Source organism: Polypterus senegalus, chromosome 6, assembly GCF_016835505.1.
Source record: "Polypterus senegalus isolate Bchr_013 chromosome 6, ASM1683550v1, whole genome shotgun sequence".
Taxonomy (NCBI): domain Eukaryota; kingdom Metazoa; phylum Chordata; class Cladistia; order Polypteriformes; family Polypteridae; genus Polypterus; species Polypterus senegalus.
This window is the reverse complement of record NC_053159.1, coordinates 37,705,790-37,731,271: the sequence shown is the minus strand read 5'-3', so window position 1 is coordinate 37,731,271 and position 25,482 is coordinate 37,705,790. Positions and strand designations below refer to the sequence as shown.

The 25,482-nt window shown below is 37.5% G+C and overlaps 1 protein-coding gene across 2 annotated transcripts; it reads left to right on the top strand.

The window, feature by feature from the left end:
- The first annotated feature begins 394 nt into the window (after window positions 1–394).
- Window positions 395–17,913, top strand: ubiad1 (UbiA prenyltransferase domain containing 1). 2 transcript variants are annotated; one of them, XM_039755855.1, is made up of 3 exons: window positions 395–535; window positions 16,398–17,056; window positions 17,354–17,913. In XM_039755855.1, the coding sequence occupies exons 2-3, from the start codon at window positions 16,480–16,482 to the stop codon at window positions 17,839–17,841; spliced, it is 1,065 nt and encodes a 354-aa protein (XP_039611789.1). In that variant the 5' UTR covers window positions 395–535; window positions 16,398–16,479; the 3' UTR covers window positions 17,842–17,913. The 2 variants fall into 2 exon arrangements, with proteins under 2 accessions (XP_039611789.1, XP_039611788.1); XM_039755854.1 differs by lacking the exon at window positions 395–535 and adding an exon at window positions 11,688–11,815.
- The last annotated feature ends 7,569 nt before the right edge of the window (window positions 17,914–25,482 follow it).

Here is a 25,482-nt window from a genome sequence, read left to right as displayed (position 1 = left end):
AACAATGAAAGTCTCTATGAAACATTTATAACATTATTTATAACTTTGGGCCTCAGTTTAAATTCTTATTGTTGACCTGCGCAATAGCAATTATTATTTTGAGAGTGATCGACTTTATATGTCCCTCCCACTTCCCTTTTGAGGTTGAGAGGGCGACCCGGTCATAAAAATAACGTTAAATCCATGAAGGATTCTATTAATAAAGTTACCTATTTCTAACAAATTAAATTAACCATCACGAGTCACTTCAATACTCTGAGACGTACAGGATGGCCAAAAACAGTATAATGATTTGATAAACGGGGCAACATATGTTTCTTTTTTATGATTCGTGCCTAGTTCTCATCGAACATCTTTAGGAGCTACGCTTCCTTTATCCCAGTGTGTTTCCGCATCCTGTTAACCCTCCCATGTAGCAGCTGTGATTGGATACAAAGCATTAAAAAGCGCTCTACTGGAATGCTCGCTAGATTTAAAATGCCGGCGCCTGAATTCAATATTCCACACTCTATGGCAGTGGTTCACAAGTTATCAGGTAACGCAGTGGCAGAAGGTTTTATTCCAACCGGCTTTACCAGTCACTCTTAGTTCTAATTATCCTAGCTGTTTAATTGCCCGATCGTTTTACTTCTCTTACTTTGCAATCGAAGAAGTGTTCTTGTACATTTACATTTTGAAGAAATTCAGAAATTTACATTTATTAGCTATAGCGTTTAATGCTTAAGTTATTTTAAATTAAATATTTTATGTAGAAGTTGAATTACTAACTGAGGCAAATAGTCATGAGCGGCACAGACAGGTGCAAATGACAGTCAATTGTAAAACGAGTTAATATTAAGTTTTTCCTTATTGGTGAGAAAAATTGGTGGTTTCCAAGTTCAGTCCTGTGGACAACTATTGCAGCTTTTAGCTGGATTCCTGTCTTCATTGAGCAAGCTGTTATTTCCCAGTCTATAACCTTTTTGTGTGTCAGTCAAAAAATTACAAACTGTTCATGCTGAATTTTTATTGGATTGTAGTAAGCATTTGTGTTTTTCACTGAGGTGAATGTGATTTATGATTTTGCACTTTATAATGTTCTGGTTATTTAAAACATTTGTTTACGAATTATCGCACAAGTGAATGTGAACACTGATGTAAGGTGACACTGTTTTATTTAATTCTTAATGATTTTTACCCTCTTGTGTCATATAAGCACTAGCTTTCTTGTAAATAAAACCCTTTGTGATGGTGACAAGAAGCTTTGTGAAGCATCAAACCAGCCCAGCAAAGTGGTTCTAGAAAAGATTAATTTCTTGGTTTCATAGAGACACTACGCCATCTGTTGGTAGCATGTGAAATTCGCTAAACTAACTAACCCACTTAATGATTTGCCGTTTTGCACCAGGGGCTTCATGTATATCGCTGTGCGTAGAATTCACACTAAAACGTGGCATACGGACAAAAGTGGAAATGTGCGTACGCACAAAAAATCCAGTGCACAGAACCGTGCACAAGCCAACTTTCACGCACTTCAGCTCAATAAATCCCAATCAGCGTTAAAGTAACTCATGTGCACGTGCCTGCCGACTTCTCCTGGAATTTCGCATATTTTAATATGCAAATCAATATAAATAGTCCCTTCCGTTCAGTATTCGGTTAAAAGACAATGGCAAAAGCACGTGAAAAAAAGAATTTAAGTGGATGCAAAGAAAAACGTACTATTTGTTGGCCTCATGCATTGACATGAGCAACAAAAACGTGGTGGAGACACTCGAAAGTTCAAGTTCACAAAGTCGTACAGTGCCCGATAGAAAAAAGAGGTGGTCAGAGCAGCCCGCCGTTGGTTTATTCTGTTTCAGACAATATTACAAAAGCTGACCCCCGTGCCACTGACATGATGGTGCTGCTGTACCGAGCACGTCTTCGGGCACTTGCTGCACACACCTCTGCCTCGGAAACCGCTTGGATGCCAGCTGCCTGTTGTGCATACGACGATGTTCTGGAGTCACAAAATGCAGTAAGAGATGTGGCCAATGATATAAGGGTTGTACTATGTGATATTGACAATTTAAATGAATTGGTTAAAAATACAGTAAATGCTGTTTTTTTTTACATTCGGTTAATTACATTCAAACGAAGGTGGATCGCAGTCCGATTTGGCTGATCATTTGGTTGGTCAGATTCATCATAGCACATCTCCTCGGGTACATGATTGGGCAAGGCGACATATTTCTGTGGACTATAGAGCAGCACATTAATAGCGTGTAAAGGCATTCCATTTACAGTACATAAGCAAATTCATTCTTGGAAGGCGCCTTTATAGTGTAGCGACTGCATGAAGCACCACATCGATACTCTTTCGCTTTAAAAGAACTGCTTGCCTTTTGCCGCAATAGTTGGAAAAAGCACTTATAACTGTACGGAGCTGCCGTTTTTATAGGTTCTCCAGCTATATATGATGTAATGCCAGCTCGCAATGGCAATGTGCATGCAGCTGACCGCTCCAATTACATTTGGAAAACTGCACGTTGTTACGAATTGCGCTTTGATGTTTTGCAGTTAAATCACAGAGATGAGATCTTATGTATGGACGACAAACTGATAATACTACAGCTGGCATGGAGCGACTCAGTGATGTTTGTGAAATACCTGATCAGTCAGCAAGCTGACGTTGAAAAGTTCCGGTGGTTAAAAACCCGAGAGTGGACAGAAGTTGCAAAGGAGCAGGTCTAGCACAATTCCTCGGATTCTACGTTTGTAAAGCCGGCGCCAGTTCAGTATAAAGCTCCAAGAGGATAGCTCTTGGAAATCTAAATCGACTTAGAAGCCAGTCGTCAGCATCATCATCTATAAATATGCACTCCCTTCTAATTATTCCATTTGCGATGCCTTCTAACGCTAAAGCAGCGTTAGTTTGGCCATTTCATGCACTATTATAATGTTACAGAATGATTACAATCAAAATAATTAAATTTGTAAACGATATGCGATTGATTTCGGCGTATTTGATAAAACAAGTGTGATTGATGCGCGTATATGAAAAAGAAAGGTAAATGACACAAACAGTAGCACTGCTTCGACGCTGGGTGCCGCCAGTTTGCAAAACTGACCAGAAACTGCGTACATAAGGAAAATGTGAAAATGTACGCGGTTTTTAGTTTTTATGCACCTCAGAGTGTGCGAGGAAATGGGCGTATGCAACATTTTTGTGCAAAAGCACCGTTTATACATGAGGCCCCAGATCTTTAAACGAAACCTTGTCAAAATTATAAATGAATGAAAATCTTCAAGTCTGGACCCTTCTGAGCAGCATATGCTTATAATAACAATATTACAGTAAACACAATCACTTTATGAATAATGCATTAAATGCATGTGAATGTCGGTCCTTTGATCTAATTTTTTAAAATTTTATTTTTACTGGAGAATCAGCATGCCTGCATACAATGAAATGTGGTAAGGCATTAACTAAGCAGAAGTCCATGAAAGTGTTTGTGTAACCCACGGGTGAGAAGCATTCTGTGAAACTGAAATAATGTTAAACGAAATCTTCATTTTGTTTAGAAACATAAATGTTCACCTGGATTAGGAGTGAGATGATTTCTCTTTTTGTATCATTATTTCACCAGTCTTTGAGAATAACCACTTATGTGGCACACATTTGGTTGGGGTGCACACAAACCCCATTACTAGCTGGTTACCCTTATGTACCAAGTCTTTGCCATCTTTCCCAGTAGGCTATATACACTGATATCCTCATCCAAACCAGGCACAGGACACAAATGGGCTGCAAGGCTTCACATGTTTGGGATGTTTGACACAATTTATGACATTACAAGCACTGATGCATGCTTCGCTGAATGCTTCATGGGCGTCTCGAAGCCTCTGTAACATCACCAGCAACCCTAGTTAACAGTAGTGTAAATATTTTGCCTCCAAAATTTTCTCCATTTAAAGCTCTTTTCAATAAACACCAATTTTTTTTTTTGCTCAGACACGGGTAACAGATTTCTTTGAACTTTTTGAGGTCTGAACTCTAAACGTTCCAGTCAAGTCGTCCTCTGTGCTGGAGTGTAAAACAGCAACCACAGAATTCTGATTTTACCTTCCAGCCCTATATTAATTACATATTCAGTTATGGTCCCATGTTATTCTTAATATTGATATACATGTGACATGTATGTATGGTAGTTTTCATTCCAATTTCCAACTGTCCTGATCAGCAAAGTTCTGGAAAGGATCATTCTATTGGCAAACGAGAACAATTTAATTTGGAGAGAAACAGTGTGAAATCAGGTCCACCATATGTGATGATGCATCCACTCCAAGATGCACTGAAATGAGAAAGGAAATGGAAAAGACTTAATAATGGCAAAACAAAAGGTATTACCATAACTGGTTAAAAAGCAATGCAACCTCAACAGCTCTAACAAAAAGTATGCTATGCCAAAATAATGTTTGGTTTTGATTTAAATGTCAACACCAATAGGGCTTCTCTATAAAAATTAGTGCAGGATATAGAGCGTTCAGCTGTGCAGCACCCAAACACTAGAATGAGCTACCAGCAATGGGCAGCTCATTCCAGAGTGTGGGTGCCCCACATGTAAAGGCTATATATCTTGAAATGGTTGTGCTGTGAGGTGCCTATCAGACAAGCTGGTGACCCTCAGAGACTTGTCTTCTGATGGGAATGTGACTTTGGGTCTGCCAGATCTCTTCCCATCAGTTTCTTCCACTTTCCAATTGCCTTTGGACTGCGTAGGACACGGTACTCACTGCAACACTTTTTTTTTTTTGCGCAATTTCTCTAAATGAAAAGCCTACAGTTCTAAGGGTAATACTGTCTGTCTTCATTTATTAATTGCTGTTTTCTTGCCATTACCTCCAGAATATTGTCTAAGTAGAACTTCAGAGGATGTAGTAAAACAGTCTGTTCGAACTCTGCTTTAACACAGATGGGGTTTTTAAGTAATCGACAGAATCTGGCACACCTGTGCAAATTGTTTGCTTTGACATGCAAGGCTTAATTTATTTTAATTGTTGCAGAACATCTGTAGGTTGTAGCATATTAGTTGTTCCCTGAAGAAGGCCCATTTGTAATATTCTGAAATTTTCTTTTTTTTCAGTTTTTCTTAACCTAAACTTTAAATTTAAACCTCTGGCAGTTTACTACTTATGTTTTCACCATTTTCGGTCATTCATTGCATTTCAACTGATTACATTTGATGGAAAACTTTTGACCAGTAGTGTATGTACAGTGTAGGTGTACTGTATATATACATGTGTGTGTGTATATAATCTGCATAATGTTTATTAAAGGGGTTTGGGCTAAGAAAGTTCAGTGCCTCATCCTACTTGGTGGATAAAGAAGCTTACTCAATAGCCATCCATCCATTATCTAACCTGCTATATCCTAACACAGGGTCTGCTGGAGCCAATCCCAGCCAAAACAGGGCGCAAGGCAGGAACAAATCCCGGGCAGGTCGCCAGCCCATCGCAGGGCACACACCCACATACCAAGCACACACTAGGAACAATTTAGGATCGCCAATGCACCTAACCTACATGTCTTTGGACTGTAGGAGGAAATCAGAGTACCCAGAGGAAACCCACGCAGACACGGGGAGAACATACAAACTCCCTCAATAGATAGTCAAAGAAAATATAATTATAGAAAGGCCCAGAGGGACAGAATTTTATTTATTTGTTTTGATCCATCTTTACTGTGTGTTCTCCATTGTTTAAATGTTATTTTGAACTTGATTACATTTATAGGGTCCGTGTCGTCACATGTATAGTGAAATTCTTACTTGCATATACTAATCAACCTACAACACGTTGCCACTCTCCTGTGCTATGATCAGTGGTTATTACTACCTTACTTCAAAAGTTCTATCTTCCTTATGTTGACATTCCTGTCTTCCTTACCTGAAAAATTTCTGAACAAAGGGGTGGGGGTCGATTTTGTTTTCAATCCTATTTTTTGTAAAAATTGATCTATTTGTATGGAATGATTACAATAAATTTATTTAAATTAAAAAAAATTAATTTCTGAACTAAATATTGCTGCATACTTGTGCCAGCTGTCTTAGTAACATGCATTGTACTGTATATGCCATAAAATTGTCCTCAAATACGTATTTTATTTACTCGCTTCTCTTTTATTTAATTGAGCTTTTGTTTGGTTCTTACCATTTAGGTACTTTCTCAATAAGGTTGTCTTGCTGTTCTTGAACATTGTTGCTGCTTTGAATGTCCTGTAATGTTTTCTGCTAATAAAACTAGGGAGCTTCACCCACTGCTCGCTTCGCTCGCCAACCCCCTCTGGCCTGCGCTATGCGCCAGCCACTTCACATCTCTGCCACTCACATATGTGGATTTCACTTTCACCAAACAACAAATTTTTTAAGTCTCGCGGATACACCTCTTCATTGGTGGAAAAAACACTACTTTTCCCTGATGGCAACACGAATTAGACGATCTACAAGTCTCTGACTTAAATTTTAAATCCGAACAATATATTTGACTTCTTTTCGCTGTTCCGTTATTTCTTCAAGTAATTTCCGTTTGTTTGCACTAATGCGATCTTTACTATCATTTTTTTGAGAGTTTCGAATTTTAGTACTTTCATCATCTCTAACCTGCTCTACATGTGTATCGCGCCAGCGTTTTTTAATTCTTTACGACGTTCTACTTTGTCATCTACTCTTTGTCTTTTATTTCCGGCCCCAGGCGTGGTTAAATCTCTTGGCACAAAGGTTAGTTTCGTGGGACGTGAAAGTATCTCTCTGAAAAAGTCATGTCTCGTCTCAGGCTAAAAAGTCTCATCTCGTCCTGGGATTTTTTTTATTATAATAGAGAGATTAATACATAATTTTAATGTTTTTAGACTCTGTTGGCATTATGCTTAGTATACATACACACATCATCCACCGACTTTGCCATATTAGTCTGATTGCTATTAATTAGATAGATAGATAGATACTTTATTAATCCTAAGGGGAAATTCACAATAATTATAAAATAATAAATTATAAAACTATAATATTATTCAATTTAGTTTTGCACAGCACTTTTTACTCAGGCTCGGTGTATTTATGCAAATTTATAATTTACTAAAATATATATTTATCTAAGGTGACTTACATCTTCTGAGAGACAATTGGTTACATTTGTTTAGTTTTTCCAATTGGCAAAATGACTAGCTCATAGCCTCTGGGTTTGCAGTCCAAAACCTTAATCACTATTTTGGTTTTGAAAATTTAGATATTAAACTACACTACAATCATACTAAAGTAATAAATTTCTAATTATTGTATTGGTATATTATACACAAAATGAAGCAGTGTGGAAAAAATCCTGTACAGTTTAACAATTTAAAGTGGTTATAAAAATGTATCTGCAGATGTTTCAGAATGTGAAAATATAAAAGCAATATACACTTTATCCTTATTTAAAATCATTTAAACTTTGTTGATTTTCTTTACCTCTGACAATGTTGATTTTTTTATTGAAGTTTTAATTTGACCTGTGATGTGCTTTTCTTTATATTGTATTTATTTGTTTTATTTCTTCACAATCATGGTATATATAAATTTGCCACATTAAAATTGTTTTCTAAAGTGGAGTATTTTTTATACATTTTAAAAATACCTTGTCTGTTCTTATAGCTTTCAATTGGGCTATGGTGTATGTGGGTCCACATGTGGTAGAAAAAGCTTTAAAACTTACTAAATATATGGATTTTTAAGCCAAAATTGTTGTTGAGTATTGAGGTAACACACAAATGTCAAAACAGTGTATCCATATTTTAGGTAAAACAAAGAGTAAAACCTTGTTGTTATGTTCAGCCATTTTAAAAGAAGATTAGCTGAGCACTTTACTAGACAGGACAACAAAATAAAGTGAAGTAAACTGTCTGTGTAAGGGACATGAATTCACCTCAGAAAGTCATCAAGAAGAGCTGTTTATATTATAGGACATTGATGCCCAGACATCAATTGCAGTCTGGATTTTGTGGGCACCCGGACAATAATAACTGAAAGTGTCACATGTTATGATTGCCTATATTCTTTCACTATATGGAAGCTTATTTCGTTATTTTTTGCAAATATATGCTGCCAGTTCATTGATAATGGACACTTGTGCTTCAGTGACAGAATATTCAGCAGGCCCGTAGCATGCAATATGAACCGATACTGACGTTTTAGGCAGTGTTTGAAGTGTAACCACATTACTGGTGGTACTGTGTTGTTGGCATCTTGGTTGATCTCCTGATGCATTATAAATTTTACATGCCATTTAAGTGACCCGTTTAAGTATCAGAGTTCACTGACATTAGTACAGTATATGTTATTAAGGAGCCCCAATCTTGGAGATAAGAGTGGGTCAGGTGCAAGATGCCCGTATGCACCGATAAGCCTGGTTATAGGGCTTAAATACAGTGCATCCGGAAAGTATTCACAGCGCATCACTTTTTCCACATTTTGTTGTGTTACAACCTTATTCCGAAATGGATTAAAATTCTTTTTATTCCTCAGAATTCTACACACAACACCCCATAATGACAACGTGAAAAAAGTTTCCTTGAGATTTTTGCAAATTTATTAAAAATAAAAAATTGAGAAAGCACATGTACATAAGTATTCACAGCCTTTGCCATGAAGCTCCAAATTGAGCTCAGGTGCATCCTGTTTCCCCTGATCATCCTTGAGATGGTTCTGCAGCTTAATTGGAGTCCACCTGTGGTAAATTCAGTTGATTGGACATGATTTGGAAAGGCACACACCTGTCTATATAAGGTCCCACAGTTGACCGTTCATGTAAGAGCACAAACCAAGCATTAAGTCAAAGGAATTGTCTGTAGACCTCCGAGACAGGATTGTCTCGAGGCACAAATCTGGGGAAGGTTACAGAAACATTTCTGATGCTTTGAAGGGCCCAATGAGCACAGTGGCCTCCATCATCCATAAGTGGAAGAAGTTTGAAACCACCAGGACTCTTCCTAGAGCTGGCTTCCTAGAGATCGCTCATCTATACTGAGCGATCGGGGGAGAAGGGCCTTAGTTAGGGAGGTGATCAAGAACCTGGTGGTGACTCTGTCAGAGCTCCAGAGGTCCTCTGTGGAGAGAGGAGAACCTTCCAGAAGGACAACCATCTCTGCAGCAATCCACCAATCAGGCCTGTATGGTAAAGTGGCCAGACGGAAGCCACTCCTTAGTAAAAGGCAAATGGCAGCCCGCCTGGAGTTTGCCAAAAGGCACCTGAAGGACTCTCAGACCATGAGAAACAAAATTCTCGGGCCTGATGAGACAAACATTGAACTCTTTGGTGTGAATGCCAGGCGTCACGTTTGGAGGAAACCAGGCACCGCTCATCACCAGCCCAATACCATCCCTACAGTGAAGCATGGTGGTAGCAGCATCATGCTGTGGGGATATTTTTCAGCGGCAGGAACTGGGAGACTAGTCAGGATAAAGGGAAAGATGACTGCAGCAATGTACAGAGACATCCTGGATGAAAACCTGCTCCAGAGCGCTCTTGACCTCAGACTGGGGCGAAGGTTCATCTTTCGGCAGGACAACGACCCTAAGCACACAGCCAAGATATCAAGGGAGTGGCTTCAGGACAACTCTGTGAATGTCCTTGAGCGGCCCAGACTTGAATCCGATTGAACATCTCTGGAGAGATCTTAAAATGGCTGTGCACCGACGCTTCCCATCCAACCTGATGGAGCTTGAGAGGTGCTGCAAAGAGGAATGGGCGAAACTGGCCAAGGACAGGTGTGCCAAGCTTGTGGCATCATATTCAAAAAGACTTGAGGCTGTAATTGCTGCCAAAGGTGCTTCGACAAAGTTTTGAGCAAAGGCTGTGAATACTTATGTACATGTACTCAGTTTTTTTATTTTTAATAAATTTGCAAAAACCTCAAGTAAACTTTTTTCACGCTGTCATTATGGGTTGTTGTGTGTAGAATTCTGAGGAAAAAAATGTATTTAATCCATTTTGGAATAAGGCTGTAACATAACAAAATGTAGAAAAAGTGATGCGCTGTGAATACTTTCCGGATGCACTGTATATCCAATTTATCGAGGGCAGGATTGTGGGGCAGATACAAGACAGGAGTGATACCTGGACAGGCATCAGTCCATCGCAGGGTGAAAACACACGCACGGGCTAAGATCAGTTTAGCAACGGCATTTCACTTGCGTTTAATCAGGCTGAAGTTTAGGAAGTTCGTTACTTTGATTTTCAAGTTCTCAACATGCAAAAAGCGCCGATTGATTACCGGGGCTTTGCCCTTCAGTTTCCCCGGTTTCTTTGACCTTCGTAGCTGTAGGGCCACTTCAGTCGATTGAATATTTCTCGCTTCGACTACGTTGAATTCACGTGATTTTGATCTTACTATCGACACCGTCTCACATAATCCGAAAACCTCATATTATTGTAGTTCTGAAGTAATGTGCTGTTTAATTACGGTATTTAAAGTTACTGAAATTAACCTTTTACTACGTCATAATTTACATTTATTTACACTGGCGTGGCAACGGGACGCTTTTTTATTTTGTAGTATATTGTAGAGTCGGTGCCGAGCGCCGCAATGTCTGGATTCGCTGTTCTTTACATGGTTTTTGAGTGTCTTATAATCCTTAAAAGGTCTGCTTGCCTTTGCCGCTAGTTGAAAAAGCCTGTTTAACTGCGTAAAGTTGCTCTTAGTATGGGGGCGAAAAGATCAAAATCACGTGTGTTAAACACAGCCGAAACGAGAAGTATTGTACACTATCGATCGAAGTGGCTCAACAGCTACGGATCACATCGAATTGATGGAAATCGAGGTGCAAAGTCCCACCCATTGATCCGCGCTATTGAGAAGTTGAAAAAGAAAATGCAAAGTGGAAATGCATGACATGTTGGCTTAAATCGAAACAAAAGTAAACGTATTTGGTAAGTTTTTAAACTTTTTTCCATTGATCTATGGACTTTTGTACCTTCCAGTCCCGCTGTAAGCTACAAAAACAGACATTTTTAAAATGTACAAAAAAAAAACAAAAAAAAACTAATGACTTTAGAACACAATTTTCTGTAACAAATTAATGTATACCATGATCGTGAGGAAATAACTTCGCACTGAAGAACAAGTTCAATATTTTTCAAGGCGGTCACCCACCCTGAATGGGTATGAATTATCATTCTAATATGAAAGGCACAAAAAAGAATGTTGATGAAAATCATTACAAAAATGCCAACAACCCACGAGTGCAAATTACAGATTTATGTCATACTTATAGAAAAGCAGAGAGCGACTAGGCTGGCAAATTTGTTGTGCTACAGTAAGATCTTATTTTTAAAAAAAAGAAAGAAAGAAAAAGGCACCCTTCCAATAGAAAACTGCTGCACGCGGCATTGTCAGGTTTATCTTTGTCACCTTTCTTTTATTATGCTTTAACGGGCATTGTCAAACCCACCTACTCCAGTTTTACTGAAAATATAGTTTTTCGAAAAATCCATATGTTGGTTAGACGTGAAGCCAGTTAATTTCTGGGGATTATGATCACACAAAAAAAACACACTTAAGGAGCCCAAAAAATGTGAAATATCTCAATCCACTTCAGATCCCAGTGCTCCGTACCGCCTCCAGAGTCAAATTGGAGTGGCGTTACAATTTCTGTGCTTAGGAATGGATCTGTTTGGGTGCTGCACTTGTTTCACACGGACATTTTTAGCTGTAACAGAGTTTGTAGAGGGCGGTCCGACATGGCGCTGTCCGAAGGGGACACGTAGAAAGGATCCTTTGATTACAGAGGAGTTTTCGATGCTGCTGGTTTGTGACCAGGTAAGTGACGAGATGATCTGTCAATTCGTAAAGTTAGATCGTCGCAATTTTATATAGGACTGTTCCGTCTACGTGGTCTATGTATACAGGGCTGTTTCTGACTTAATACCTTGCCACGCGTAGAGTAGAAACTTGTCAGTGGCAAAGGAAAACATTAATAAAAATACTTGTCTTTCGAAAGAGAAAGCAGTTTATTTTGCTTGTAGTTTGCATTCTAAGGAAACACCTGTCATTCCAGTTGTACATAATTTTTCGTGAATTTAATTTCAAATATTAGTGCCCAAAGAAGGATTTTCTAGCAGGGTTACTTTTACAGTTTTTAACAATGAAATCTAGAGAAGTAAGTAATATTAAAGAATAAATGATGCCCCAATATAAAAGCGAGTGAAAATGAAATACAAGTTAAAACATGAACGATACCAATAGCAACCAGAACTTACTACCGCACCTCGCTGTTAAAGTAAGCTTTGTTTATGACATTAATGTTTGCCCTAATGAAGTAGCAATTGACACCCACTACTTTTTGTCCTTGGTATCTTTTAATGTGGACTTTCGAATGTATTGTCTTCAAGGTTATATTGCTTTTCATACCATTGTTTTCCTAAACAATGTTGTTGGTTCTTGTATTTAGTTCTGTAGATGCGATTTGGTTTACTTTTATTTCTGTTGTTAACGTTTAGATGGCCAAACTAAATCGGCAACACCTACATTAAAACGAAGTAGTTTGATATTTAAATAAGTACTGAATAACCTTGGTTTCCTCAGACAAGTGCTGTTTCTTGCCCAATATTTCTTTGTTCCAATTAAGTCAGTCTTTGATCATTCTGAGACTTTTAGGCTTAGAAGTGTTTTATTGCTTAGTTTTTAATAATCATATCACATAAGAAAACTAAGTTTGCTCTAAACTTACAGTTCATGGAATAGGTTTTTTTTTTAGCTTTATTGAAAAACCCATTTATTTTTTGATTATTGTAATTACAGTAGCCTGTGTTCAGAGCTTTTTAAATTTCTGAAGACAAATTGAAAATATTGCTTTAAAATTGAGCTCTGTTTCTCTGCACATGATGTTAGTAATTTTCCACTGAGAATGACCTGATGCAGCAGAGCAGTTTGCTTTTATTTAAAAATATCACTTTTATTCAAAAAGTTTTTCCTGGCCATCTACCCTTCACTCAGTTTTACCTGTTTACTTAAATCATAATGAACTAAATTCAAATAAATCAATTTGCAACATCTGAATTAAAACCGGAATCCTGTATTTGTTTTCCTTTAATTGCTTTTGGCCATCCTTAGTTTTTAAGAACGCGAAAGGTTAAGATCAAAGGCATTCATGGAACATATTTGCTTTATATCCAAATTTAGCCGCCTTAACGTTAAAATCCAGTTGCTTTCTTATCACCTCTTTATTTGTGTAGAGAGTTAACTCTGTGCCTTTTTATGGAGAATAAGCATATATTGGCAAAAAGTAATTCGGCTCAACAATATCAGAACATATATGCTAATATATTCATATTTCTTTAAATATTTTCCAAATTGTACGATCAGCTAATTCTGGAAGCTATGGGATGGATTTTTCAAGATATAGTTAAGTTTCTGTTTAATGTATAGTACTAATTTTCAAGGCTTTTTTGTACAATAAGAGGTCGTACGTACTCTCCGGGTCAGTGAAGCAAGACATTCATATCTCCCCTTATTGGTATAGATTTGTTCAAGAGTTTTGTTATTCCAGGTTGAACATATTAATTATTTTAGGGTGAAGTTACACCTACTACTACCCTTAAACTTCAGTATTGAGCAGAAATTTGTAAGGTTCTTCTATCAAGAGACTGCTGGGGCAGCTTAGCTATTAGCTAGACAAATGAGCTTGATGGACTCAATCGTTCCTCTTGTTTGCCATATTTCTTATGTTCTAATATCATTTGTCTTGACATGAGCAGCATAATCCATCTGTATATAAATAACTATAAAATACATAAATGTAAATGCTAAGGGTTGTCTGTCTCACAGAAAATAATCACTGGACCCTGAGTCTGGATCTTGGTGTTAATCAAGAGCTTGTGATGAGCTGTGATGCATGTAATATAACCTGTGAATTGAATGAGCGGGATACCTTGGCTGTGTAACTGGGCTTCAAGGCCTTCTTAAGGCACATGCATGGCTGACAGGAAAAGAACAACTGTACATGTGTTTGCCATTGCTGACAGGAAAGGAACACCAGTGCCATCTGCTGACACTACTGCACATTGCACAAGACACTCAAACACGTGCCAAGTACACACCTTCTTGCCACCAAAAAAAGCATCATAATCCGCGGACAACTGATCATGTTCATCGCAAACACAAGTGATAGAAAAGGTTGCGGCATCCTAGGCAGAGTGACCCGGGCTGCCATGTTTTTGTTTCTGCCACATTTCCATCTGCTCACTGTCAATCCCATTGCACAGGCTGCATTTCTTCCAGGATTGAAGGTCCGAGTGCCTCTAGTTCTGACAGTTTTCTTGTAAATATTAGTAGTGGTTTAATTTGTCAAAGAGGTATAGAGTGCAGTTCATTGCCCATAAAGGAAAATCTTGTAGTGTTGCTTACTTATACCCCACTTTTTTCTTGTAATCTTGCTAAGATTAAGCATTTTATAATTCATGCAGATTATTTTGTACAGACTGCACATTCAGCAGAATTTTGAAGGAAGTGGAACTTGGTTAGTGACTTGTGCCTTTCTAAATCTTGGGAAGTCTCAAAAAGATGTGGAGCAAAGTAATTACAAAGTAGATTAAAGCAATAGCTTCTTGATGTATCTAATTTCCTTCTGTCCAGTTTTAAAGCAGTATACCAAAGGAAGCTTTGTCCCCATTATTTTTTGACATGTTAAAAAAATTCCAGCACAAAAAACATCAGTTGACTAACATAGGGTATAAATTGGAGGGTATGGGGTAATTCTGTCAACCAAGTAATGCATTATCATTTAATTCTTAAAATGGCAAAGGTTCTTCTAGGCAGCCGTTTAGTTCTGATGTGCTTGGAGCAGTACAGTCACAAGACTTTTAACTGAAACATGTTTCATCATTCTATGTAGCATGAAGAAAACTGCATCTAGTTACTCACGGACTGACAGGCCAAACAGTAGCCTACCTGAGAAAAAATAAAAGCAAGGGATCAGATTCATCTGTTGGAAGCATAAAGGTGTAGAAATGAGTGTAAATAAGTTGTCCTGTAAAAGTGGAGGGGGATAGGGGTTGAACGGACTGACAGACAGACTGGTTTTAACTAGATAGATAGATAGATACTTTATTAATCCCAAGGGGAAATTCACAAATCCCAAGGAGAAATCACAAGCTACTTGAGATATAAGGGATGCCTACAGTCATGTTAGTGCTTGTAATTCTTCCAGAAATATTGCCGAATTAGTATGGAAATCGCAATTAATTGGGCAATTTCTTTTTCTGGAATAATCTAAAGAAAGGTACTGTATATCAACTTTTTATTCTGACAGACCTAGAGAGCTGAAGCTTCAGAAGTGCCATATCTTGTTTAAATAATAGTTTTAAAATTTAATCTGCACAATAATAGAAAGATAACCTTGGTAAAATTTTGTATAGAAATACGAAGCAATAAAGATCTTAAAACTGTGCCTGAAACTTAATTTCAGTGCTGCTTCCTGGTATTCCAGCAGAAAGACTTATTTTCTCAATTAAGATCCAAGTTTCTCAAACACAAATGCCTTTAGTTTTTTTTTTTTTGTTTTGTTTCATTTTTACAGTGCTGAGACTAGAGCCCAACAATTAATAGTGTTAGAAGCAGCACTAAGACACTGTCAAAAGATTCAACTGAAGACAGCTTTAACCGGTGCTGTTTCCAGCCTGTCTGCTGTTCTATAATTTGAAATTAAACAATTTTTTGTCAGTTGATATTGCTAAACTTTTAAAAAGATTGCATTTGAAAGATACCGGTAATTTGGAATCTTATTATAATATCGACATGGTAGTTTTGTTTAGCTGATGATTTAATACACCATGTTTAAGAAACATGACCAAGTCACTCGATTCATTTCAACCAGGGCTGCAGGTTTTCATTAATCAGTCAATCAAATCAAGATTTATTTATATAGCACATATTCATACAAAAAAAATGTAGCTCAAAGTGCTTAAAACTTTAAAAATTAAAACTACATTTCTAGTTGTAACTGATCTTTGTTTAGGCTGTTGCCAGTTTTTCCTGTTTGTGCACTTAGAACTAATCTGTAGTGTAGAACATAATTAGATTCAATGTTTACATTTTTCTGGTCCATATGTTTGACTATTGTCTTTGTCTAACGGGCTCATTTGTGTTTTGTTCATTTGTTTTTAAACTCCTGGCACTTCACAATTTGCAGCACTGTGTGTGTTCATGTTTTGCATTATCAATTTTTGGAATGGAGCAAAAGGTTAGGCATAATGAGAGGTTTAAAGAGTTTGTAGAATTACTGACAAATGTCTTTCAGTTTGTAACCCTATGTTGTTAAATTTTAAATGTTTGAATAGGACAACAATGCTAATACTCTGTGTCATTTCTGAAATGAACTTCTTCAATTTATCTCTTTCCACAGATCACATTCAACACCCTCAAGTGACACCCTCAAGTGACTTTGGCTCTTTTAGACCTGCTGTCAACTTATTCTCCTTGTGCATATGTTGGGAATAATGGTGGACCTGCATAGAGATAAAATCTCTGTTTCTGCAGAACTGGTTGATGAACCTGGAGAAAATGGTGATGACTGTATTGATGGAGTTGTTAGTGAGTCCTTGATTAATGGATGTGACCAGAGTGATCAGAACAAGCAAAACTTTAGGACTGGTGGTCTCAAAGACAAGTGTGCAGCGTATGTTGTAGCTCTACGACCTTGGAGTTTTAGCACTTCATTAACTCCTGTTGCACTGGGAAGTGCATTGGCATACAAATCTGAAGGAAAAATTGACATTTTGATACTGTTGGTATGTGGTGTGGCTGTACTGGCAGTGCATGGAGCGGGTAATTTGGTGAACACTTTCTATGACTTCTCCAAAGGCATTGACCACAAAAAGAGTGATGACAGGACACTGGTGGACAGGATCTTGGAGCCACAGGATGTGGTCATGTTTGGAGCTGTCCTGTACTCTTTAGGATGCATCTGTGCCACTTGTTTGTTTTTTCTATCAACACTCAAGTTAGAGCATCTTGCTCTTATTTTCTTTGGTGGACTTTCAAGTTCTTTCCTTTATACAGGAGGTAAGTGAGTGATTATCCTGGCTGTTTTGTGTTATTTATTGTTTTTAAATATATTTTGCAGGTTTTTGCTGCAATTGGGTGTCAGTTTCCATCAGGGAGGCTGTTTTTGGTTTTCTCACAGCATGAAAGAGGTTACAGTTTTATTCTATAAAATGTGTGCAACTTAGTAGAAAGCAATTATCGACATTGGAGCTAGTTATGCACAGAATTTAGTTTGAAGGTCTGTATTGTATGCTGAATACTGTATATGTGGGGATTTTGATCCTAAACTTAATATTTTCTTGTCTTTTCTTTTAGGAATTGGTTTGAAGTATGTCGCCTTGGGAGATGTAGTCATTCTGATCACATTTGGGCCACTGGCTGTCATGTTTGCGTATGCTGTTCAAGTAGGATACCTTTCTGTACTGCCCCTAATCTATGCCATTCCCCTGGCACTGAACACTGAAGCTATCCTGCATAGTAATAACACCAGGGACATGGACTCGGACAAGCAAGCGGGCATTGTCACATTAGCTATTCTTATTGGGCCTACACTGTCCTATGTGCTCTTCAGTGTGTTACTTTTTCTCCCGTATGTCTTATTTTCCATCTTGGCAACACGCTACGCTGTTAGTATGGCTTTGCCCCTTCTTACCATCCCTATGGCATTCCCACTGGAGAGGCAATTTCGCAGCCGAAGCTACTCCAAAATCCCACAAAAAACTGCCAAGCTCAACTTGCTGATGGGTCTTTTTTACGTATTTGGTATCATCCTGGCTCCAAAGGGCAGCCTGCCAAAACTATAAAACACACAAAAGGTTTTATTAACCAAACAGTTTATATTTATTAAAATGCTAAAGGTTCTTTTTTTTGAATAAAAACTTTAATAACACGGTTATTTAATTTTAAACTGAATGGACAAAAGGTGCAGCTAAGAAAATAAAATGTTCAAAGGTTAAAATTTCTGTATTAAAGAAAATGTTTTGTAACTGTTTGATATTAGAATTTTTAGTATATTTTAGTTTTGTAATTGAAATGCATTCTATAACAGTTTCTTTATTCACATTTGCAAAGCAAGTTTTTTTGCAGTTATTAACCAACTTAATTTCTCCTTTACAACGAACAGCTAATAGTTTTTGATCACAAAAATCTAATAGCATTTCAGACCTTTTGGACATTTTCTTTAGGTCATATTGACCATTTGCAATTCAAATTAAATTGCTTTCAATATGAAGGTGGGTGTTTTTTAGTTTTTTTTTTTTAAAAAAATTAACATTTCATTTAGATTAATATGTTGTCACATCTCCAAAACCCCCCACATGCATGGGTCAATAGAGGATAAGTCAAACAGACAGTCTTTATATAACATGTTACAGTGCTTACAATTCAGCATTCAGAGACAGAATCATTGTGTTGTATAAGATCATTTAAGAATTATAAGACATATTTCAGTGCAAAGAGACAGTCTACACACTCTTGAACTGATAGCATGGTAGCATATACCTTTGGATTAGTCCAGTAGGCACAAAAGACTCGGTAGAGTGATTTAGTGTAATGCTAATAAATAAATGGTGTTCTGCGTATGATTTCAAAATGACGACTACTGATGAAACTTCCTGCAAGGATGCACAGTGAATTTTGGAGAATAGAGAGTACAGTATTTACTAATAGCCACATTAAGTCTAAAATCACAAGGCTAGCATCAGAGGATTTTTGGTGTCTCAATGGTTTATACAGTATATGGTAAGTGGTGATGTGGGATGTCTGAATTAAAAGCAGTTGAGGTTAAATTAATCTGTAACATGTTTTCAGAGAGTTTAATTGTCATGCATATTAACGTTTAAGATGCACAGATCAGTTGTCTAAAGTGTCAACCAATTTACTTAAAGTATGAATGAAGTTGATATTTAATGAAAGGAAGATAAGGAAATGGTCACTTCCTGGCAATATTGCGGCTTCTGATTAAAGAAATTCAGAAGCATTTTAACAGTAATAAAAGGAGCAAGCTGTGTGATTTTTATGTAGATTTCCAAACAACAAATCATCTCATTTTGCACTTTTAATTGAAATATTTATTTTAAATTACAAAAGGCTGAAGAATGTAATGGCCATAAAAATCAAATGATATAACAATAAAATAAAATTCATTGTGTTTAAATGACCAGCTCTTACTGGAACTAGAATCCAATAGTTTGTGCAATACTCTTGACTCCACTAAAGAATATCTTTCTTTGTAATTGAGTGATTCACTTGTCATTATTTGAGTTCTGAAATCAACAAGAAGTTTCTTTTGGAGGGGTGTTAAGAAAAGGTCAATAGTGCAGCTTCAGATAAAAGAATTTACTAGACCATATTCTAACTGTAGTAAATTCATATTTGGAGAGTAGGTAAAATATTGGGGAGATGGAGGTGGGGCATTTGGCACTAATATTGCATGATAATGTGGTACATATGGTAACTTTTTGTAGTATATATTCTGGCCCTGTAGAGGGAACGGTTGTTTACACGTTGCAACACACAACATTTTAAATAAAGATGCTTTTTTTTTTTTTTATGGAAATCAATCATTAAATAAGGAAAAAATGGGGTAAGCTTATTTTGCTGAAATTTAAATTCAAAATACTGTTAGTGTGGTGCACTGAGCTTTACAAAGAAATTAATTTATTTTCCAAGAGAACTTTTTTGTCTTTGTACCTCCTCAGTGATCTAGACTTTTACACAACTAGACCTGTTCCAAATGCTTTATGGAAAAATTCCTTTATCTGTAGTGAATGGTTTGCTTTGAGATATACCACCCAGCAGAAGTCTTCAAGATAAGATGATTTTACTCGGAAATAATCAGTACTTCCTTGTTGAATGTGAGGCCACTTTGCTTCTGTGATTTGGAAATGAGTTATTTTTACCACAGAAGGTGTACATGCTTCGGCAGTTCATTTTTATTCGTTTGTAATACTTCGATTTTGTTACATGCATGCATACATCAGAATAAGTAGCATCTATTTAATGTGCCCATGCCAAAGATGTTTAAAGATTGCGTAGTTGTATTGCAAAATTATAACTGCAACATTTCTTGACTAACTGAATAGAGTGCAAACCAGGCGTAATGTCTTGTGATCTTAAATTAAAGGCTTTACTTTTTATACCCAAAGTCACAGTACTGGGGCCTCTTGTAAATTGATTTATGTGGTGTAATCTTAATCAATGATTCTCAACCAATAAAGAACACAAACCTATAGTTTTAATCAGATCCTATACAAGGGTGTTAGTATTAGTAGCCTAAATCATATTAAAAACAAAATGGTATGTGTATGTATGTACAGTTGTGCTTGAAAGTTTATGAACCCTTTAGAATTTTCTGTATTTCTGTATAAATATGACCTAAACATCATCAGATTTTCACTCAAGTCCTTAAAGTAGATAAAGAGAAACCAGTTAAACAAATGAGACAAAAATATTGTACTTGGTCATTTATTTGAGGAAAATGATCGAATATTACCTTTGTGAGTGGCAAAATTATGTGAACCTCTAGGATTAGCAGTTAGTTTGAAGATGAAATCTGAGTCAGGTGTTTTCAATCAATGGGATGACAAATAGGTGTGAGTGGGCACCCTGTGTGATTTTAAAGAACAGAAATCTATCAAAGTCTGCTCTTCATAACACATGTTTGTGGAAGTGTATCATGGCACAAACAAAGGAGATTTCTGAGGACCTCAGAAAAAGAGTTGTTGATGCTCATCAGACTGGAAAAGGTTACAAAACCATCTCTAAAGAGTTTGGACTCCACCAATACACAGTCCGATAAAAATAAACATTGCTGCTCGTCTGCAGTTTGCTAAAGATCACGTGGAAAAACCAGAAGGGTATTGGAAGAATGTTTTGTGGACGGATGATACCAAAATAGAAATTTTTGGTTTAAATGAAAAGCGTTATTTTTGGAGAAAGGAAAACACTGCTTTCTAGCATAAGAACCTGATCCCATCTGTGAAACATGGTGGTGGTAGTATCATGGTTTGGGCCTGTTTTCCTGCATCTTGGCCAGGATGGCTTGCCTTCATTGATGGAACAATGAATTCTGAATTATATCAGAGAATTCTAAAGGAAAATGTCAGGACATCTGTCCATGAACTGAATCTCAAGAGAAGGTGGGTCATGCAGGAAGACAACGACCCTAAGCACACAAGTCGTTCTACCAGAGAATGGTTAAAGAAGAATAAAGTTAATGTTTTGGAATGGCCAAGTCCTGACCTTAATCCAATCGAAATGTTTTGGAAGGACCTGAAGTGAGTAGTTAATGTGAGGAAACCCACCAACATCCCAGAGTTGAAGCTGTTCTGTACGGAGGAATGGGCTAAAATTCCTCCTAGCCGTTGTGCAGGAATGATCAAAAGTCACCGGAAACGTTTAGTTGCAGTTATTGTTGCAAAGGGGGGTCACACCAGATATGGAAAGCAAAGGTTCACATACTTTTGCCACTCACAAATATGTAATATTCGATCATTTTCCTTAATAAATAAATGACCAAGTATAATATTTTTGTCTCATTTGTTTAACTGGTTTCTCTTTGTCTACTTTTAGGACTTGAGTGAAAATCTGATGATGTTTTAGGTCATATTTATGCAGAAATATAGAAAATTCTAAAGGGTTCACAAACTTTCAAGCACTACTGTATATATTAAGGTCCATAAGTATTTGGACACTGACACAATTTTAATAATTTTGCCTCTGTACGCCACCACCATGGAATTGAAATAAAGCAATCATTATCTGATTGAAGTGTAAACTTTCAGCTTTAATGTAAGGGTTTACTAAAAATATTGTATGAACTGTTTAGGAGTGACAGACATTTTTCTGCATAGCCCCCCATTTCCAAGGGTTCAAATGTGCATGGACATTTGATTGACAAGCTGTTCCATAGCCAGGTAAGAGCAGGGGCCTCATGTATAAACGGTGCGTACGCACAGAAATGTTGCGTAAGAACTTTTCCACGTTCAAATCGCGATGTATAAAACCTACACTTGGCGTAAATCCACGCACTTTTCCACGGTACCTCATGCCTTGTCGTACGCAAGTTCTCCGCTCGGTTTTGCAAACTGGCGGCACCCAGCGTCAAAGCAGTGCTACTGTTCCTGTGTGGTTACTCATTATTTTCATGACGCGGCTTTATAAATACACAGAAACTAACCGCATATTGTTTATTAGTGTAATGCATCTGATCAACTCGTAACAATATAATGGTCCAGGGAACAGCCATAGTATTCCAAATACCATAACTGCTCTCACTTCTCCTTCTTCTTCTTCTTCTTCTTTCAGCTCCTCCCGTTAGGAGTTGCCACAGCGGATCATCTTTTTCCATATTACTCTCACTGCACGACTCGGAGTATTTATATCACTGTATCTGAGTGTGAATCACAGCAGCAGCTGATTGGAAAGAGAATTATCGGTATACAGCTTTAAGGACACGCTGTCTCAGCCACTGCAAAATGTTTTAAAGCCTTTCCTGTATGGACCTCGCGGTTCAGAAACAGTTTAATCCCAAGAACTTTAAATGCACTCAATCAATTGCTCCTTGTAGAACGGTTTGTACTTATAAGTACAATCACCCCACTGTAAACTTGCACTACAGTTATAATATCTCACAACCTGGGCCACTTTATAAAGCGCGTATTTACATATGATGACAATATCATTTTTAAGGTGAAATGCAGCAAAATATGTTTGTTAAATTATACACATAAAACTTTAACTTCATTTAAATAATCTATATTCTTCACTGGGAGTGTCGTGAAGGATAGAATAATTAAACATGTACTACGAAGATATTTCAATGTTCTTTAAACGTTTTGAAGAATCGGCGCTAAGCTTACAGATGGCTTAACTTCTATTACAGAGCTGATTGTGTGGCGATCGGTTACTTGGGGAAAGAAAAGCAAGGACTCTTGGGCGCACGCCAATATATATTGAATATAAAACAGAAAGAGAAAATAACAACACAGCTAAAAACGCAGCGACAAATTTCGACAAAAGATAAATGCTTGTCATGAGCACGAGACTCATGAAACACATGTTTAATAATGTGCTTTAGCTCCTATCATCATGAAAATGACATCACGTATACATCTCAGTATTTTAGTTATTCAGAGAGCTGTAATATCACAAATGTAATGGACTCTGTGTCCAGTTGGAGGAAGAGAGCCAGTTTAAGAAGCAAGTAGTGATTCACACACACAGATCACATACGAGTAGAAGATCAAATACAAAACAAAGCATTTAACGTGCTACTTTAATTACGATGTAATTTTGAGAAACTGGTTAATTAAACGATTTTAAGATGAAGTTTATAATGTTCTACTAAATGACAAAATAAACTACGTGATTAAAGTGGAAAATTCGAGATTAAAGTTGACATTTCGTGCTTTTTCCCCACCGTGTGCCTTTTTTCTCTGTACCCTAATAAGCTTTCATATGACACTCAGACAGTGGGCTTACAACTCTTCTTTTCACGGCAACTTTGATATGTGACTTCTTTTTTATTTCCGGCACTGTGCGATTTTGTGAATGTGAGCTTTCAAGTTTCTCCAACACGCTATGTCACTCGATCAACTTCATTTTGTTGATTATACCACGGTTTATTTGAACAAATAGTATGTTTTTCCTTTGCCTCCACTTGGTATTCGCTGAAATTCTTATATTTTCCCCGTGCTTTTCCCATTGTCTTTTCACAGAAGGCTGCGCTTAAGGGCGATTTATATTGATTTGCATATTCAAATAGGCGTAATTCTGGGAGGATTTAGGGCGTTACGAAATGCGCGTGCACGAGCGTTAGTTTTCACGCTGATCGGGATTTATGTAGCGGAAGAACGTGGAAGTTGGAGTACGCACAGATTCCTGCATCTGGATTTTTCTGTGCGTAAGCACATTTCGGCTTTTGTGCTTACGCCATGTTATAGTGCGAGTTCTACGCACGGCGTTATACATGAGGCCCCAGGTCCCTCATTATTTCATTAACTATTAAATAGGTAGAAGGTTTGGAATTATAATACCACAGGGTGTACTGGATGGTTTCATCCTCCTTCAAAATTAAAATGCTTGATAAAGTGGCTGTGAAATGATTTTGTATGATAAACTACATCGCACTTTTCTAAATTTAGTTGATTTAACATCATCTGAGTTACTCATACTAGGTATTCTGGCTAATTCTAGCACAATTGTTACGTGCTTTGCAAATGTACTGAGCCGTAATCTCAAATTGCTGGCTGAATTCGGCCATCCTTTATCATAAACTAGCTGTCCCACATAGCTGTGCCCGCGTAGTAGTGAAACAGGACAAACTTTAAAAATTAATTAACAAACCGGTATCACTAGTTAAGCAGAAGCAAGGTGCGCTCCAAAATGTGGCCAGAGCTCGACCGATTTGAACAGAGGCTGGCACATGAGTGAGGATGGCTCCACCCGACTCCCCATTCCTCAGCCCACAGCCTCTCGGATTAGCTCGAATAAATCACCCCAGCAATCGAACTGTGATACTTGGCAAGATGACAGAAATCGCAAAGGCAACCGGAATGTTCAAGCAAATCATAGAAAAAAACTCTTATCTAAATCTGTTAAGTAGTTCTCACAGGAAAAGCGGACAGACAGACAGATGTTGGATTTTATATATGTAGAGATTATGATCATGTAGGATTGATGGGTGACTATGGATATTCATCCAGAAGAAAACGAGTAAATGTTTTATGTTCCTACTGACCTGTGTAGGTCTCTGCTAAATTGTAAAAGGGCTGACACATTCTCACAATCAGATTAGATGATATTACTTCTGGTGCTGGTAACAGAGGTCTAATTATTACTTCTTAGAATGAAATTATGTCTAGTCTTTTGACTTGTTTCTACCCTTTCCAATACAATTACAGGTTAGAGCCCAAAGAGACACCAAGACCCACAACACTTAATTCTGGAGCATAGTAGAGATCAGTTGACACATGACTATAATTTGTCTTTGAGGCTCTAGATAAAGTACCTCTTTCCAGAATAAAAGTGCTAAAAACACAAACACAGAAATTCACCATGGTTTACTGATGGCACACATCCCATGTGAATTAGCCAAAAAGAGTGTAGAAGGGGAGTGTCATGAAGTGAGATCCATGGCAGCTCAAGTTTTAGGAAAACCGTGCTGTCAAGCTTGGGGGTGGGGTGCAGGTCTGTCATAGTGTCGTAGAGCGGCTTCAAGGTGTTGATGAGGTGATTGGCTGAGCGTGTGGTTTGGTTGATTTCATTGTTAGCGTAATTAAGCACCTACACCCATCAACATTTTAAAAGAGAGTCTGGTCAGAACGGAGAGAAGAGCAACTGGAGATAAGATGAGGCAATATTGGAAAAGTGAGTAAGCACAGTATAGTGGAGGAGACAATGTGGCTGGGCCCTGCAAGGCAGTGAAGTTAATGGTGCTCTGA

What these genes read in the sequence shown, in the direction of transcription:
- ubiad1 (XM_039755855.1), top strand. Translation starts at nt 16,480, where the DNA reads ATGTTGGGAATAATGGTGGACCTGCATAGAGATAAAATCTCTGTTTCT. An exon ending in TTCTTTCCTTTATACAGGAG is followed by an intron (nt 17,057 to 17,353) that starts GTAAGTGAGTGA and finishes CTTTTCTTTTAG; the next exon opens with GAATTGGTTTGAAGTATGTC.